The sequence below is a fragment of the Bombina bombina genome, chromosome 1, assembly GCF_027579735.1.
Source record: "Bombina bombina isolate aBomBom1 chromosome 1, aBomBom1.pri, whole genome shotgun sequence".
NCBI classification, from domain to species: Eukaryota; Metazoa; Chordata; class Amphibia; order Anura; family Bombinatoridae; genus Bombina; species Bombina bombina.
Window position 1 is genome coordinate 847,605,727 of NC_069499.1, and position 16,666 is coordinate 847,622,392.

The following is a 16,666-nucleotide window of genomic DNA, read 5'->3' on the forward strand; positions in this document are numbered from 1 at the left end:
ATATTGTCCCCTTTTCCTGTAATTCCATTTTGAATGTGTGAGCTTTTCAGTTCCTGTTAGAAATGGATGTGCAGAACACTTATATTCCACACACTAAAATGTTACACTTATTTTGTCAATATTTAAACAGCTAATGAAACTTTAAAGAATACATCTGCATGTTATTCTGACTAATTTTTTCTTTGACTGCATCATTCTATCTAGCAATTATTTAGTGTTTAATGTCCCTTTAAGTGTAGAATAAAAAAAATAAATAATAAGAATATTACCCTTATATACAAATATAACCCAGGCAAAACAAAATTGATTATTTTATTCTGTCAGCTTTAACATGTATTTTGAAAAAATCAACAAAAGATAGATCACGGCATATTTTGGTCAGTATCTAGTAATCAACAAATAGAACCATGCTTAATAGTGTCAACAATATAAAAATACTCAAGGTATACAACATAAGATCAGATCATAAAATAGCTTTATCCAGACATTATACAAAAGGTATTTAATAGCTGACAATTAACTTGACCATAATGACAATTTCTTTACGTCTTTCCCTTTTACCCATGTGAGGAATTAAACATTTAGGGGTCGATTTAACAAAGGTCAAATGGCCCCTGATGCCCGTTTCTGCGCAAGCCTTCAGGCTCGCCGGAAACAGCAGTTATGAAGCAGCGGTCTAAAGACCACTGCTCCATAACTTGTCCGCTGCCTCTGAGGCTGCGGTATTCAATCCGCCCGATCCTATATGATCGGGCTGATTGACACCCCCTACGAATCTGCAGAAGACGGCATTGTACAAGCAGTTCTGGTGAACTGCTTGTGCAATGATAAATGCCGAGAGCGTATGCTGTCTGCATTCAGCAATGTCTGTCGGACATGATACGCTACAGTGTATCATGTCGGACAGACATTGGTAAATCTACCCCTTAGAATTAAATACTTAGCACTTGGAAACAAGTCTGTTACGATCATCCACATTGGCATAGGAAAACTTAGTAATGGCTTCAATTTACTTATATGAGCTACTACTGGCATTTCTAGACAGGATATTGACTTCATATTTTTTGATTAGAAAAAGGATTGTGGATGCTAATCATGTAAACGTTTCCCATAAGCCAATCTAAGAACATTATCCATAATAGGATACACATGGTCAATTGTCATACTCATGTCAATAGGTTCTACTTGACCTTGTTTTTGGTCTTTGGGAAAAAGCTTTTGCTGTAAAGAATCAAAAGACCCTCGTCCCGAGAAGCCAAGTTGTTTTTTAACTGGAAACCTGTCCACATTTACATTGTGTGCTAGAATTGCTAGCTTAGTTCTAGCCTCGAGTGATTTCAGTGTAAAGTGAGCACCTTTGGGTCTGTACTTTAACAACATGCTGTGGAAAAGATCAGTATCTCCGGCATTGCAAAATTCTGTTAGATGAGTTAAGTCCTGTTGAATCTGTTCATCATGAACAAATAGACTTAGTTCAGAAGTAGCCATAGTTCCCATCTTCAACCAAGGATGTTTTGTGTCCTCTTCTTTGTTTAAGTCATCATGAGGACATTTATGAACGGAAGTTCCTTTAACCCAGGAGTGTTGATTAGTCACATGGTACATTACAGAGTTCCATTTCTCCTGTAACAAATCAGCATCCCCTTTACATAATGCACTTGCAACCAATAAATGATTAATTATAGTTGGTATCCATGGTGCAATTGCAGTGCTGCATGGCTTATTGGCCAAAGAGATTAACTTTTTCTGTAGACTTTCTGTATACTGCCCAATTTCAAACTGGTGATTTATTTGCTTAAACTCTTCATCCATGATTTTTTTAATTCTTGCTTTATTTTTTGTGGCAATGATAAGAATTTCCAAACCTTCAGTTAGGACATTGTTTACACAACGCCTAAAAGCTTTAGATTCTAGAGTCGCCATTGATTTTTTTTCTGAAGCATGGACAGTATGGAAATCTATTATTTTTTTGGTACGTTCTTCTGTCAGTGTATATGTGCAACATTGAGTAGGAAAATCGGTTTGGTCATGCTGACCATCACCAGATAGACATAATGGTTTGCCCCGCAAAGAGTGTATTATCCCCTGCCGTTCTTTCTTCCAACGATGGTCAATGGCAGGCAAAAGAAATTTTTTTTGATAGCTTCCATAAGTTTTAAGAGAAATGAAAGGAATGCACAAAAGTTTGAAAAACTCTTTAAGTTTGTTGTAAATATTCCCACTGAACAAGAGAGCAGCACATAATAACAGATTACCAATAGGCATATTGCCTATCACTGGCTGATTTTGCCAAAGCTTAGTATTATGACCATTAAGACAGTCGCCATAGACAATTAACATTGTCCCAAAAATATATTTTTTTGCCCGGATTATTGGTGCAAAACATGTGCCATTGTAAGAACATTTCATTTTACATAACAAATCATCCAAATTTGATTCAAAGACTATAAACTTTCTTTCCTCAAAAGGATTCCCCCTTTGGTAACCACTGCTACAAGAATGACCACGTATGAAAGAGTCAGTCTCCTGTAGATAGGATGGGACATCATGCTGATAGTATACATTGTCTGATGGTTCAAGTGATACTGGTTGGGGATCTGAACAACTATAAACATTTTCCTCAAACACATTTGCACCTGTGTTTGGATCAGGTGAAATTGGTGATGTGTTGACATTTTTCTCAGGCACATTTGCACCAGTGTCTAGATCAGGTGAAATTGTTGATGATGTGTCGATGAGAGTTTGGTCTTGGACATTATCATTATCAGATATTACCATTGGTGAAGTTTTAGAATTAGACTGTTTAGATTGGACTGTAAAATTGCTTGAAGTTGACATATCAATTCCAACGGATGTACGTTCAGCCACAAAGTCCTCATATGAGCCTGTCCACGTGCCAACATCCTTGCAAGGAATTAAACGCTCAGTGGTAGTTTTTTTTATAAACCTAACAGCCGAAGTGTCTCTAGTTATATAAGTTCCATCTACTGTTATTTCAGCTATGCAGCTGTCAAACATTTTCTTAGCTGGCCGAGGCAGACCTCCTATCCCTTTTTCACTGTGCACTGGTAAAATATTAGCCGGCAAAACCTTCAATGTGCTGTCTAGATGTACTACACCCCTTTGTTGATGTGAAGTAGCCGGTGAAACCTTAAATGGGCGGGACTGTACCACTGTTCCAGTACCATGGAAGATAGAAGGAATAGCATCTTTTTTAAGGCGCTTGCTCACTCCTATAGTCTCATAGCAATCAGGAGTGAAATGTTTTGAACACATGCGAAGGTTACCACCCTTTTTCTTCTCTGAAAACTGCTCTACTATAAGATCTAGGTCTCCAGAGTACTGTCCAGTTTTTTCTAGCCACAGTTTTACTCTTTCAGGTGCTTTTGGAAATGTATGCATGGATATGTCTCCTAAGGGTCTTGTGCGAACCTGTTTAGTTTCACAAGCCTTTACAATACACCTCGGCATCTGTGGGGGGGAGAAAAATAAATAAGAAATAATTAGATATTCATAGGATTGTTTGTAAGTTATTTACAGTTTTATGTTAAAGGTATAGAAAGATTAAAATTGAAATGTGCATGAATGCTTTTCAGTTTTAAATAAGCATTTTTGCAATATACTTCCATTAGCAGAAATGCTTCTGGTAATATGCATTACGGTTTGTTTTTTTTTAATTTATTTTTTAACCAAATCTTACAACCAAGATAAGCAAGTTACAAAACATAGCATATGTGCATCAGATTCTGTAATATCTAGCAATGGAATATCAACAAAGCATGTCTAATATGTTGTACTATCTCCATTACAATTTCACAAAAATGAAACACCCCATAACAATCCTAACAGCACATAAGTGTCTCAAATGAATTGACATTTCAAGGAGCAAGGTAATTAAATCAATGGCCTTTTTTATTTAATACCAAATCTCTATGGTATTTAACTGGAGGAGAAATCAAAAGAAGAAAAAAAAAAAAAAAAGAAAATTTATGCTTACCTGATAAATTTGTTTCTTTTTAGACATGATGAGTCCACGGATCATCATCCTTACTTGTGGGATACAATACCAAAGCTAGAGTACACTGATGATAAGGAAGGGACAAGACAGGGAACCTAAACGGAAGGCACCACTGCTTGAAGAACCTTTCTCCCAAAAGTAGCCTCGGCCAAGGCAAAAGTATCAAATTTGTAAAATTTAGAAAAAGTGTGAAGAGAAGACCAAGTTGCAGCCTTGCAAATCTGTTCTACAGAAGCTTCATTTTTGAATGCCCATGAAGAAGCAACAGCCCTAGTGGAATGAGCCGTAACTCTTTTAGGAGGCTGCTGTCCAGCAGTCTCATATGCAAAGCGGATGATACTCTTCAAACAAAAAGAAAGAGAGGTAGCCGTAGCTTTCTGACCCTTACGTTTTCCAGAGAAAATTAAAAACAGAGAAGAAGACTGACGAAAGTCTTTAGTAGCTTGTACGTAAAACTTTAAAGCACGGACTATGTCCAAATTGTGCAGAAGACGTTCCTTCTGAGAAGAAGGATTAGGACACAATGAAGGAACCACAATCTCCTGATTAATGTTCCTGTCTGAAACAACCTTAGGAAGGAACCATAGTTTAGTACACAAAACTACCTTATCCGAATGGAAAATAAGATAAGGCAAATTGTATTGCAACACCGAAAGCTCAGAAACTCTTCGAGCTGAAGAAATAGCAACAAATAAAACTTTCCAAGATAACAACTTAATATCTAAGGCATGCATAGGCTCAAACGGAGCCCCTTGAAGAACTTTAAGAACTAAATTCAGACTCCACGGAGGAGTAACTGGCTTGAACACAGGCCTGATCCTAACCAAGGCCTGACAAAAAGATTGAACATCTGGGACATCTGCCAGACGTTTGTGTAACAAAATAGATAAGGCAGAGATCTGACCCTTTAGGGAACTTGTCGATAAACCCTTCTCCAAACCTTCTTGGAGAAAAGAAAAATTCTGGGAATCCTAAATCTACTCCATGAGTAGCCCTTGGATTCACACCAATAAAGATATTTACACCATATCTTATGGTAAATCTTTCTAATTACAGGTTTACGCGCCTGAATTAAGGTCTCTATGACCGAATCAGAAAAACCCCGCTTGGATAGGATTAAGCGTTCAATCTCCGAGCAGTCAGCTTCAGAGAAGCTAGATTTGGGTGAAGGAAGGGTCCTTGAATGAGAAGGTCCCTCCTCAATGGAAGCTTCCAAGGTGGCATGGATGACATGTCCACCAGATCGGCATACCAAATCCTGCAAGGCCACGCAGGAGCGATGAGGATCACTGATGCCTTCTCCTGTTTGATTCGAGCAATGACCTGAGGAAGAAGAGCAAACAGGGGAAATAGATATGATAGGCTGAAGGACCAAGGAACTGCCAAAGCATCTATCAGTTCCACCTGGGGATCCCTGGACCCGTATCTCGGGAGCTTGGCATTCTGAAGAGATGCCATGAGATCTAACTCCGGCCGACCCCATTTGAGAATCAGGTTGGAGAATATTTCCAGATGGACTTCCCACTCTCCCGGGTGAAAAGTCTGCCTGCTCAGAAAGTCTGCCTCCCAGTTGTCCACCCCTGGGATGTGGATCGCTGACTGATTGATGTAAGCCACTGTCGTTATGTTGTCTGACTGGAATCTGACGAACTGGGCGGAAGCCAACTGAGGCCAGGCCAGAAGAGCATTGAAGATTGCTCTTAGCTTCAGGATGTTTATAGGAAGAAGAGACTCTGCCTGAGTCCATACTCCCTGAACCTTTTGAGAGCCCCAAACTGCTCCCCATCCTAAAAGGCTGGCGTCCGTTGTCACAATCACCCATGAAGGTCTGCAAAAGCATGTCCCCTGGGATAGATGATCCAGAGACAACCACCATTGAAGAGAGTCCCTCGTCTCCTATTCCAGGGTTATTCGAGGAGACAAATCTGCATAATCTCCATTCCACTGCCTTAGCATGTTTAACTGCAGAGGTCTGAGGTGAAACCGAGCAAACGGTATGATGTCCATTGCCGCCACCATCAATCCGATTACCTCCATGCACTGAGCCACTGATGGCCGAGGAGTGGACTGAAAGGCTCGACAGGTATCCAGAATTTCTGATTTTCTGACCTCTGTCAGAAAAATTCTCATGGATATAGAATTGATTAGAGTTCCCAAGAAGGTCACCCTTGTCTTCGGGATTAAGGAACTCTTTTCCAGATTTATCTTCCACCCGTGAGTTCCCAGGAAGGATAGCATGTCGGTATGGGACCTTGCTTGCTGACAAGATGACGCCTGGATTAGAATATCGTCCAGATAAGGCTCCACCGCAATGCCCCGCGGTCTTAGAACCGCCAGCAGAGACCCCAGAACCTTTGTGAAAATTCTGGGTGCCATGGCCAGACCGAAAGAAAGTGTTCGTCCAGAAAGGAAAACCTTAGGAACTTGTGATGATCTCTGTGGATAGGAACATGCAGATATGCATCCTTTAAATCCACTGTCGTCATAAATTGACCCTCCAGGATCAAAGGAAGAATGGAACACATAGTCTCCATCTTGAACGATGGAAACCTGAGAAACTTGTTTAGACCCTTGAGGTCTAGGAGAGGTCTGAAAGTTCCCTCCTTTTTGGGAACTACAAACAGATTTGAATAAAAACCCTGCCCTTGTTCCTGTATAGGAACGGGACAAATTACTCCCATGGAAGAGAGGTCTCTTACACAATGTAAGAACGCCTCTCTTTTTATCTGGTCTGCAGATAATCTTGAAAAAAGAAATCTTCCTCGGGGAGGAAAATTTCTGAACTCCAGTTTGTATCCCTGAGACACTATTTCTATAGCCCAGGAATCCTGAATATCCCGCACCCAAGCTTGGATGAAGAAAGAAAGTCTGCCCCCTACCAGATCCGCTCCCGGATCGGGGCAAACCCTTCATGCTGACATGGAATCAGCAGCAGGATTCTTGGATTGTTTACCCTTGTTCCAAGACTGGTTGGGTCTCAAAGTAGACTGAGATTGTGAATAATTTCCTTCCTGTTTAGAGGAGGAAGAGAAGGAATTGCCCTTGAAATTTCGAAAGGAACGAAAATTACCGTACTTTGTCGTCCTTTCCGTTTGGTTCTTTTATCTTGAGGAAGTAGATGACCCTTGCCTCCCGTGATGTTAGAGATAATTTCCTTCAAGCCAGGTCCAAACAAGGTCTTAGACTTAGATGATACGTCCGCAGACCAAGGTTTCAACCATAAGGCCCTGCAGGCTAGGATAGAAAAACCTGAACTCTTAGCTGCCAATTTAGTAACTTGCAGAGAAGCATCTGTAATAAAAGAATTGGCTAATTTCAGAGCTTTAATCCGATCCTGGATTTCCTCTAAAGAAGTCTCAGTCTTAAGAGACTCGGCAAGAGCATCAAACCAATAAGCTGCCGCACTGGTGACTGTAGCAATGCACGCAGCCGGCTGCAATAGCAGACCCTGGTGAACATAGATATTTTTTAATAGACCCTCCAACTTCTTGTCCATGGGGTCTTTGAAAGCACAACTATCCTCAATAGGAATAGTAGTTCGTTTGGCCAAGGAGGAAATAGCCCCCTCCACCTTAGGAACCGATTGCCAGGTTTCCATAATAGCATCCGCTACAGGAAACATCTTCTTAAAAACAGGAGACTGAGAGAAAGGAATGCCTGGTTTCTCCCATTCCTTAGAAATAATCTCTGAAGTTCTTTTAGGAACTGGAAAGACATCTGAGTAAGAGGGAACTTCAAAATATCTATCCAATTTACACAACTTCTCAGGAGCAACTACTACTGAAGAGTCACAATCATCTAAAGTTAGCAGAACCTCCATGAGTAACAGATTGAGGTGTTCCAGCTTAAATCTGAAAGATACCACCTCTGAATCTGATAGAGGTAAAGAGCTTTCAGAGTCAGAGATCTCACCTTCTGATAACATTTCCATACCCTCCAACTCAGTTCCCTGGGAGGGTACCTCTGAAATTGCTACCATTGGATCAGAATCCTCACTGACCATATTGGTATCCTTTCTTTTACGCTTGCCTTGTAACATGGGGAAAGCAGATAATGCATCAGAAATCGTAGAAGACATAAGCGCAGCTATGTCCTTTAAAGTAACCCCAGAGATAGCTGGAGCAGGAGTTAAAGTACAGGGCACTGCTTGAGCGGGCGTAAATCCTGGGACATTTGGGGAGAAAGCTGCGGCATACTCTGAGTCTCATCATGAGACTCCTGGGAAGCACCCGCCTTAGAAAAGGTTTGTTCATGCAATATCTTTTCTTTATAGCTCAAAGCCCTCTCAACACATGAGGGACAAAAAGGAATTGGTGGTTCAACACTAGCATTCAAACACATAGAGCAAGTACCAGGTTGCACAACTCCTATGTCCATCTCAAATCACATGAAAAAGAAATTTAAAAATAAAACTTTTTTTTAGCGTTAATGTCACTTTAAGGGAAAAGAAAAAAGGACCAAAGTAACCCTAGATCCAAATGAACAACAAGTTGAGATAACAACTAACAAAATTTAACGTTGCAAAAAATAAATAAAAAAAAAGTAAATTTATGCTTACCTGATAAATTAATTTCTTCTACGATATGACGAGTCCACGGATTTCATCCTTACTTGTGGGATTTATCCTCCTGCTAACAGGAAGTGGCAAAGAGCACCACAGCAGAGCTGTATATATAGCTCCTCCCTTCCCTCCACCTCCAGTCATTCGACCGAAGTTAGGAAGAGAAAGGAAAAGCCAAAGGTGCAGAGGTGACTGAAGTTTATAACAAATATAATTTAAATCAGTCTTAAAAATGACAGGGTGGGCCGTGGACTCGTTATATCGTAGAAGAAATTAATTTATCAGGTAAGCATAAATTTACTTTTCTTCTACAAGATACGACGAGTCCACGGATTTCATCCTTACTTGTGGGATACAATACCAAAACTACAGGACACGGATGAAAGGGAGGGACAAGACAGGGACCTAAATGGAAGGCACCACTGCTTGAAGAACCTTTTTCCCAAATCCAGCCTCAGAAGAAGCAAAAGTATCAAATTTGTAAAATTTGTAAAAAGTGTGAAGAGACGACCAAGTCGCAGCCTTGCAAATCTGTTCAACAGAAGCATAGTTTTTAAATGCCCATGAGGAAGCCACAGTCCTAGTAGAATGGGCCGTAATTCTTTCAGGAGGCTGCAGTCCAGCAGTCTCATATGCCAGACGGATGATACTCTTCAGCCAAAAAGAAAGGGAGGTAGCCGTAGCTTTCTAACCCCTACGCTTTCCAGAAAAAACAATGAATAATGAAGATGATTGATGGAAATCCTTAGTCGCCTGCAAGTAAAACTTCACGGCACGGACCACGTCCAAGTTATGCAACATACGCTCCTTCTTAGAAGAAGGGTTAGGACATAATGAAGGAACAACAATTTCCTGATTAATATTCTTATTAGAAACAACCTTAGGAAGGAAACCAGGTTTGGTATGTAAAACCACCTTATCAGAATGGAAGATAAGACGAGGCGAATCACATTGTAATGCTGAAAGCTCAGAAACTCTACGAGCAGAAGAAATAGCAACCAAAAACAAAACTTTCTAAGATAACAACTTAATATCTATGGAATGCATGGGTTCAAACGGAACCCCTTCAAGAACATTAAGAACTAAATTCAAACTCCAGAGTGGAGCAATTGGTCTAAATACAGGCTTAATTCTGGTTAGAGCCTGACAAAAAGACTGAACGTCTGGAACATCTGCCAAACGTCTGTGTAACAAAATTGACAAGGCAGAAATTTGTCCCTTTAACCCCTTAATGACCACAGCACTTTTCCATTTTCTGTCCGTTTGGGACCAAGGCTATTTTTACATTTCTGCAGTGTTTGTGTTTAGCTGTAATTTTCTGTACCCACACATATTATATACCGTTTTTCTCGCCATTAAATGGACTTTCTAAAAATACCATTATTTTCATCATATCTTATAATTTACTATAAATTTTTTTTATAAAATATGAGGAAAAAAAACACACTTTTTCTAACTTTGACCCCCAAAATCTGTTACACATCTACAACCACCAAAAAACACCCATGCTAAATAGTTTCTAAATTTTGTCCTGAGTTTAGAAATACCCAATGTTTACATCTTCTTTGCTTTTTTTTGTAAGTTATAGGGCCATAAATACAAGTAGCACTTTGCTATTTCCAAACCATTATTTTTCAAAATTAGCGCTAGTTACATTAGAACACTAATATCTTTCAGGAATCTCTGAATATCCATTGACATGTACATATTTTTTTTTAGTAGACATCCCAAAGTATTGATCTAGGCCCATTTTGGTATATTTCATGCCATCATTTCACCACCAAATGCGATTAAATACAAAAATTCGTTCACTTTTTCACTAATTTTTTTCACAAACTTTTGGTTTCTCACTGAAATTATTTACAAACAGCTTGTGCAATTATGGCTTAAATTGTTGTAAATTCTTCTCTGGGATCCTCTTTGTTCAGAAATAGCAGACATATATGGCTTTGGCGTTGCTTTTTGGTAATTAGAAGGCTACTAAATGCCACTGCGCACTACACGTGTATTATGCCCAGCAGTGAAGGGGTTAATTAGGGAGCATGTAGGGAGCTTTTTGGGGTAATTTTAGCTTTAGTGTAGTAGACAACACCAAGTATTGATCTAGGCCAATTTTGGTATATTTCCTGCCACCATTTCACCGCCAAATGCGATCAAATTAAAAAAAACGTTAAATTTTTCACAATTTTAGGTTTCTCACTTGAAATCATTTACAAACAGCTTGTGCAATTATGGCACAAATGGTTGTAAATGCTTCTCTGGGATCCCCTTTGTTCAGAAAACATAATTTATGCTTACCTGATGAATTCCTTTCTCCTGTAGTGTGGTCAGTCCACGGGTCATCATTACTTGTGGGATATTTGCTCCTCCCCAACAGGAAGTGCAAGAGGATCACCCAAGCAGAGCTGCTATATAGCTCCTCCCCTCCACGTCACACCCAGTCATTCGACCGAGAACCAACGAGAAAGGAGAAGCTAAAGGGTGCAGTGGTGACTGGAGTATAATTTAAAAATTTAGACCTGCCATAAAAAACAGGGCGGGCCGTGGACTGACCACACTACAGGAGAAAGGAATTTATCAGGTAAGCATAAATTATGTTTTCTCCTGTTAAGTGTGGTCAGTCCACGGGTCATCATTACTTGTGGGATACCAATACCAAAGCTAAAGTACACGGATGACGGGAGGGACAGGCAGGATCTTTATACGGAAGGAACCACTGCCTGAAGAACCTTTCTCCCAAAAACAGCCTCCGAAGAAGCAAAAGTGTCAAATTTGTAAAATTTGTAAAAAGTATGAAGCGAAGACCAAGTTGCAGCCTTGCAAATCTGTTCAACAGAGGCCTCATTCTTAAAGGCCCAAGTGGAAGCCACAGCTCTAGTAGAATGAGCTGTAATTCTTTCAGGAGGCTGCTGTCCAGCAGTCTCATAAGCTAAACGTATTATGCTACGAAGCCAAAAAGAGAGAGAGGTAGCAGAAGCTTTTTGACCTCTCCTCTGACCAGAATAAACGACAAACAGGGAAGACGTTTGTCGAAAATCTTTAGTTGCCTGTAAATAAAATTTCAGGGCACGAACAACATCCAGATTGTGTAGAAGTCGTTCCTTCTTCGAAGAAGGATTTGGACACAAGGATGGAACAACAATCTCTTGATTGATATTCCTGTTAGTGACCACCTTAGGTAAGAACCCAGGTTTAGTACGCAGAACTACCTTGTCTGAATGAAAAATCAGATAAGGAGAATCACAATGTAAGGCCGATAACTCAGAGACTCTTCGAGCCGAGGAAATAGCCATTAAAAACAGAACTTTCCAAGATAACAATTTTATATCAATGGAATGAAGGGGTTCAAACGGAACACCCTGTAAAACGTTAAGAACTAGGTTTAAACTCCATGGCGGAGCAACAGATTTAAACACAGGCTTAATCCTGGCCAAAGCCTGACAAAAAGCCTGAACGTCTGGAACTTCTGACAGACGTTTGTGTAAAAGAATGGACAGAGCTGAGATCTGTCCCTTTAAGGAACTAGCGGATAAACCCTTTTCTAAACCTTCTTGTAGAAAAGACAATATCCTAGGAATCCTAACCTTACTCCAAGAGTAACCTTTGGATTCGCACCAATATAAGTATTTACGCCATATTTTATGGTAAATCTTTCTGGTAACAGGCTTCCTAGCCTGTATTAAGGTATCAATTACTGACTCAGAAAATCCACGTTTTGATAAAATCAAGCGTTCAATTTCCAGGCAGTCAGCTTCAGAGAAATTAGATTTTGATGTTTGAAGGGACCCTGGATCAGAAGGTCCTGTCTCAGAGGCAGAGACCAAGGTGGACAGGATGACATGTCCACTAGATCTGCATACCAGGTCCTGCGTGGCCACGCAGGCGCTATTAGAATCACCGATGCTCTCTCCTGTTTGATCCTGGCAATCAATCGAGGAAGCATCGGGAAGGGTGGAAACACATAAGCCCTCCCGAAGGTCCAAGGTGCTGTCAAAGCATTTACCAGGACCGCTCCCGGATCCCTGGATCTGGACCCGTAACAAGGAAGCTTGGCGTTCTGTCGAGACGCCATGAGATCTATTTCTGGTTTGCCCCAACGTCGAAGTATTTGGGCAAAGACCTCCGGATGAAGTTCCCACTCCCCCGGATGAAAAGTCTGACGACTTAGGAAATCCGCCTCCCAGTTCTCCACTCCCGGGATGTGGATTGCTGATAGGTGGCAGGAGTGAGACTCTGCCCAGCGAATTATCTTTGATACTTCCATCATCGCTAGGGAGCTTCTTGTCCCTCCTTGATGGTTGATGTAAGCTACAGTCGTGATGTTGTCCGACTGAAACCTGATGAACCCCTGAGTTGTTAACTGGGGCCAAGCCAGAAGGGCATTGAGAACTGCTCTCAATTCCAGAATGTTTATTGGCAGGAGACTCTCCTCCTGAGTCCATGATCCCTGAGCCTTCAGAGAATTCCAGACAGCGCCCCAACCTAGTAGGCTGGCGTCTGTTACAATTGTCCAATCTGGCCTGCTGAATGGCATCCCCCTGGACAGATGTGGCCGAGAAAGCCACCAAAGAAGAGAATTTCTGGTCTCTTGATCCAGATTCAGAGTAGGGGACAAATCTGAGTAATCCCCATTCCACTGACTTAGCATGCACAATTGCAGCGGTCTGAGATGAAGGCGTGCAAAGGGTACTATGTCCATTGCCGCTACCATTAAGCCGATCACCTCCATGCATTGAGCCACTGACGGGTGTTGAATGGAATGAAGGACACGGCAAGCATTTTGAAGCTTTGTTAACCTGTCCTCTGTCAGGTAGATCTTCATTTCTACAGAATCTATAAGAGTCCCCAAGAAGGGAACTCTTGTGAGTGGAAAGAGAGAACTCTTCTTTTCGTTCACCTTCCACCCATGCGACCTTAGAAATGCCAGTACTAACTCTGTATGAGACTTGGCAGTTTGAAAGCTTGAAGCTTGTATCAGAATGTCGTCTAGGTACGGAGCTACCGAAATTCCTTGCGGTCTTAGTACCGCCAGAAGAGCACCCAGAACCTTTGTGAAGATTCTTGGAGCCGTAGCCAATCCGAATGGAAGAGCTACAAACTGGTAATGCCTGTCTAGGAAGGCAAACCTTAGATACCGGTAATGATCTCTGTGAATCGGTATGTGAAGGTAAGCATCCTTTAAATCCACTGTGGTCATGTACTGACCCTTTTGGATCATGGGTAGGATTGTCCGAATAGTTTCCATTTTGAACAATGGAACTCTTAGGAATTTGTTCAGGATCTTTAAATCCAAGATTGGTCTGAAGGTTCCTTCTTTCTTGGGAACCACAAACAGATTTGAGTAAAACCCCTGTCCGTGTTCCGACCGCGGAACCGGATGGATCACTCCCATTAGTAAAAGATCTTGTACACAGCGTAGAAACGCCTCTTTCTTTATTTGGTTTGTCGACAACCTTGACAGATGAAATCTCCCTTTTGGGGGAGAGGATTTGAAGTCCAGAAGATATCCCTGAGATATGATCTCTAACGCCCAGGGATCCTGGACATCTCTTGCCCAAGCCTGGGCGAAGAGAGAAAGTCTGCCCCCCACTAGATCCGTTCCCAGATCGGGGGCCCTCAATTCATGCTGTCTTAGGGGCAGCAGCAGGTTTTCTGGCCTGCTTGCCCTTGTTCCAGGACTGGTTAGGTCTCCAGCCTTGTCTGTAGCGAGCAACAGCTCCTTCCTGTTTTGGTGCAGAGGAAGTTGATGCTGCTCCTGCCTTGAAATTACGAAAGGAACGAAAATTAGACTGTCTAGCCCTAGGTTTGGCTCTGTCTTGAGGCAGGGCATGGCCTTTACCTCCTGTAATGTCAGCGATAATTTCTTTCAAACCGGGCCCGAATAAGGTCTGCCCTTTGAAAGGTATGTTAAGTAACGTCAGCCGACCAGGATTTTAGCCACAGTGCTCTGCGTGCCTGAATGGCGAATCCGGAATTCTTAGCCGTAAGTTTAGTTAAATGTACTACGGCATCTGAAACAAATGAATTAGCTAGCTTAAGTGTTTTAAGCTTGTTTGAAATCTCATCTATAGTTATTGAGTCAAGAGTCTCTTCCAGGAACTCGGACCAAAAAGCGGCCGCGGCCGTGACAGACGCAATACATGCAAGGGGTTGCAATATAAAACCTTGTTGAACAAACATTTTCTTAAGGTAACCCTCTAATTTTTTATCCATTGGATCTGAAAAGGCACAGCTATCCTCCACCGGGATAGTGGTACGCTTAGCCAGAGTAGAAACCGCTCCCTCCACCTTAGGGACCGTTTGCCATAAGTCCCGTGTGGTGGCGTCTATTGGAAACATTTTTCTAAATACAGGAGGGGGGGAAAAGGGTACACCGGGCCTATCCCACTCCTTAGTAATTATCTCTGTAAGCCTCTTAGGTATAGGAAATACGTCAGTACTCGCCGGTACCGCATAGTATCTATCCAGCCTACATAATTTCTCTGGGATTGCAACGGTGTTACAATCATTCAGAGCCGCTAATACCTCCCCTAGCAGTACGCGGAGGTTTTCAAGCTTAAACTTAAAATTAGAAATGTCTGAATCCACTCTATTGGGATCAGAACCGTCACCTGCAGATTGAAGCTCTCCGTCCTCATGTTCTGCATACTGTGACGCAGTATCTGACATGGCCCTATTATCAGCGCACTCTGTTCTCACCCCAGAGTGATCACGCTTCCCTCTAAGTTCTGGTAATTTAGACAAAACTTCAGTCATAACATTAGCCATGTCCTGTAATGTGATTTGTAATGGCCGCCCTGAAGTACCCGGCGTTACAATATCACGCACCTCCCGAGTGGGAGATGCAGGTACTGACACGTGAGGAGAGTTAGTCGGCATAACTTTCCTCTCGTTGTTTGGTGAATGATGTTCAATTTGTACAGATTGACTTTTATTTAAAGTAGCATCAATGCAATTAGTACATAAATTTCTATTGGGCTCCACTTTGGCTTTAGCACATATAGCACAGAGATATTCCTCTGAGTCAGACATGTTTAACACACTAGCAATTAAACCAGCAAACTTGGAAATACTTTTCAATACAATTTACAAATAATATGAAAAAACGTACTGTGCCTTTAAGAAGCACAGAAAAAGTTATGACAGTTGAGTAACAATAAACTGGAGAAACTATAAAATTAAATTCTCTCCGGAAAAAACACAATTTTAGCAAAGGATTGCCCCCATTAGTAATGGATAACTAACCCTTTAATAGCAGAAAAAATGTACAGAATATAAACGTTTTTTATCACAGTCAAAGCACAATCTCACAGGTCTGCTGTGAGTGATTACCTCCCTCAAAATAATTTTTGAAGACCCTTGAGCTCTGTAGAGATGAACCGGATCATGCAAGGAAGAAGACAGACTTGTGACTGAATTTCTGATGCATAGTAAAAGCGCCAAATTAAGCCCCTCCCCCTCACACACAACAGTGAGGGAGATCAGTAAACTGTCTTAAATTCAATAAAATGCCCGCCAAGTGGATAAAAACATTGCCCAAAACAATTTTTCACCCAGTACCTCAGAAAATTAAACGATTTAACATGCCAGCAAAACGTTTAACATCAAATAAATGAATTGTCATAGAAAGCCTGCTGCTAGTCATTCTCACTGCAAGATAGGCTAAAGTTTTATGCATACAGTATTATTCCAGTGAAGTGCCATTCCCCAGAATACTGAAGTGAAAATATACATACATGACAGCCTGATACCAGTTGCTACTACTGCATTTAAGGCTGAACTTACATTATATAGGCATTGGCAGTATTTTCTAGTCAATTCCATTCCTCAGAAAATAATATGCTGCTACATACCTCTTTGCAGGTGAACCTGCCCGCTGTCCCCTGATCTGAAGTTTACCTCACTCCTCAGATGGCCGAGAACAGCAACATGATCTTAACTACTCCGGTTAAAATCATACAGAAACTCAGGTAGATTCTTCTTCAAATTCTCCCTGAGAAGGAACAACACACTCCGGTGCTGTTTTAAAATAAACTTTTGATTGAAGTTATAAAAACTAAGTATAATCACCACAGTCCTCTCACACA

The 16,666-nt window shown here is 41.2% G+C and overlaps 1 protein-coding gene across 2 annotated transcripts in view; it reads right to left on the bottom strand.

Annotated features, from left to right (window-relative positions):
* Positions 1-298: 298 nt before the first annotated feature.
* The window catches only part of LOC128646060 (uncharacterized), an 82,140-nt gene continuing 65,772 nt past the window's right edge, over positions 299-16,666 (bottom strand). For both annotated transcript variants that reach the window (XM_053699483.1, XM_053699484.1), the window contains one exon: positions 299-3,471. In XM_053699483.1, coding sequence (XP_053555458.1) covers positions 1,090-3,471 — 2,382 coding nt within the window. In that variant the 3' untranslated portion in view covers positions 299-1,089. The remainder of the gene's footprint in view (positions 3,472-16,666) is intronic.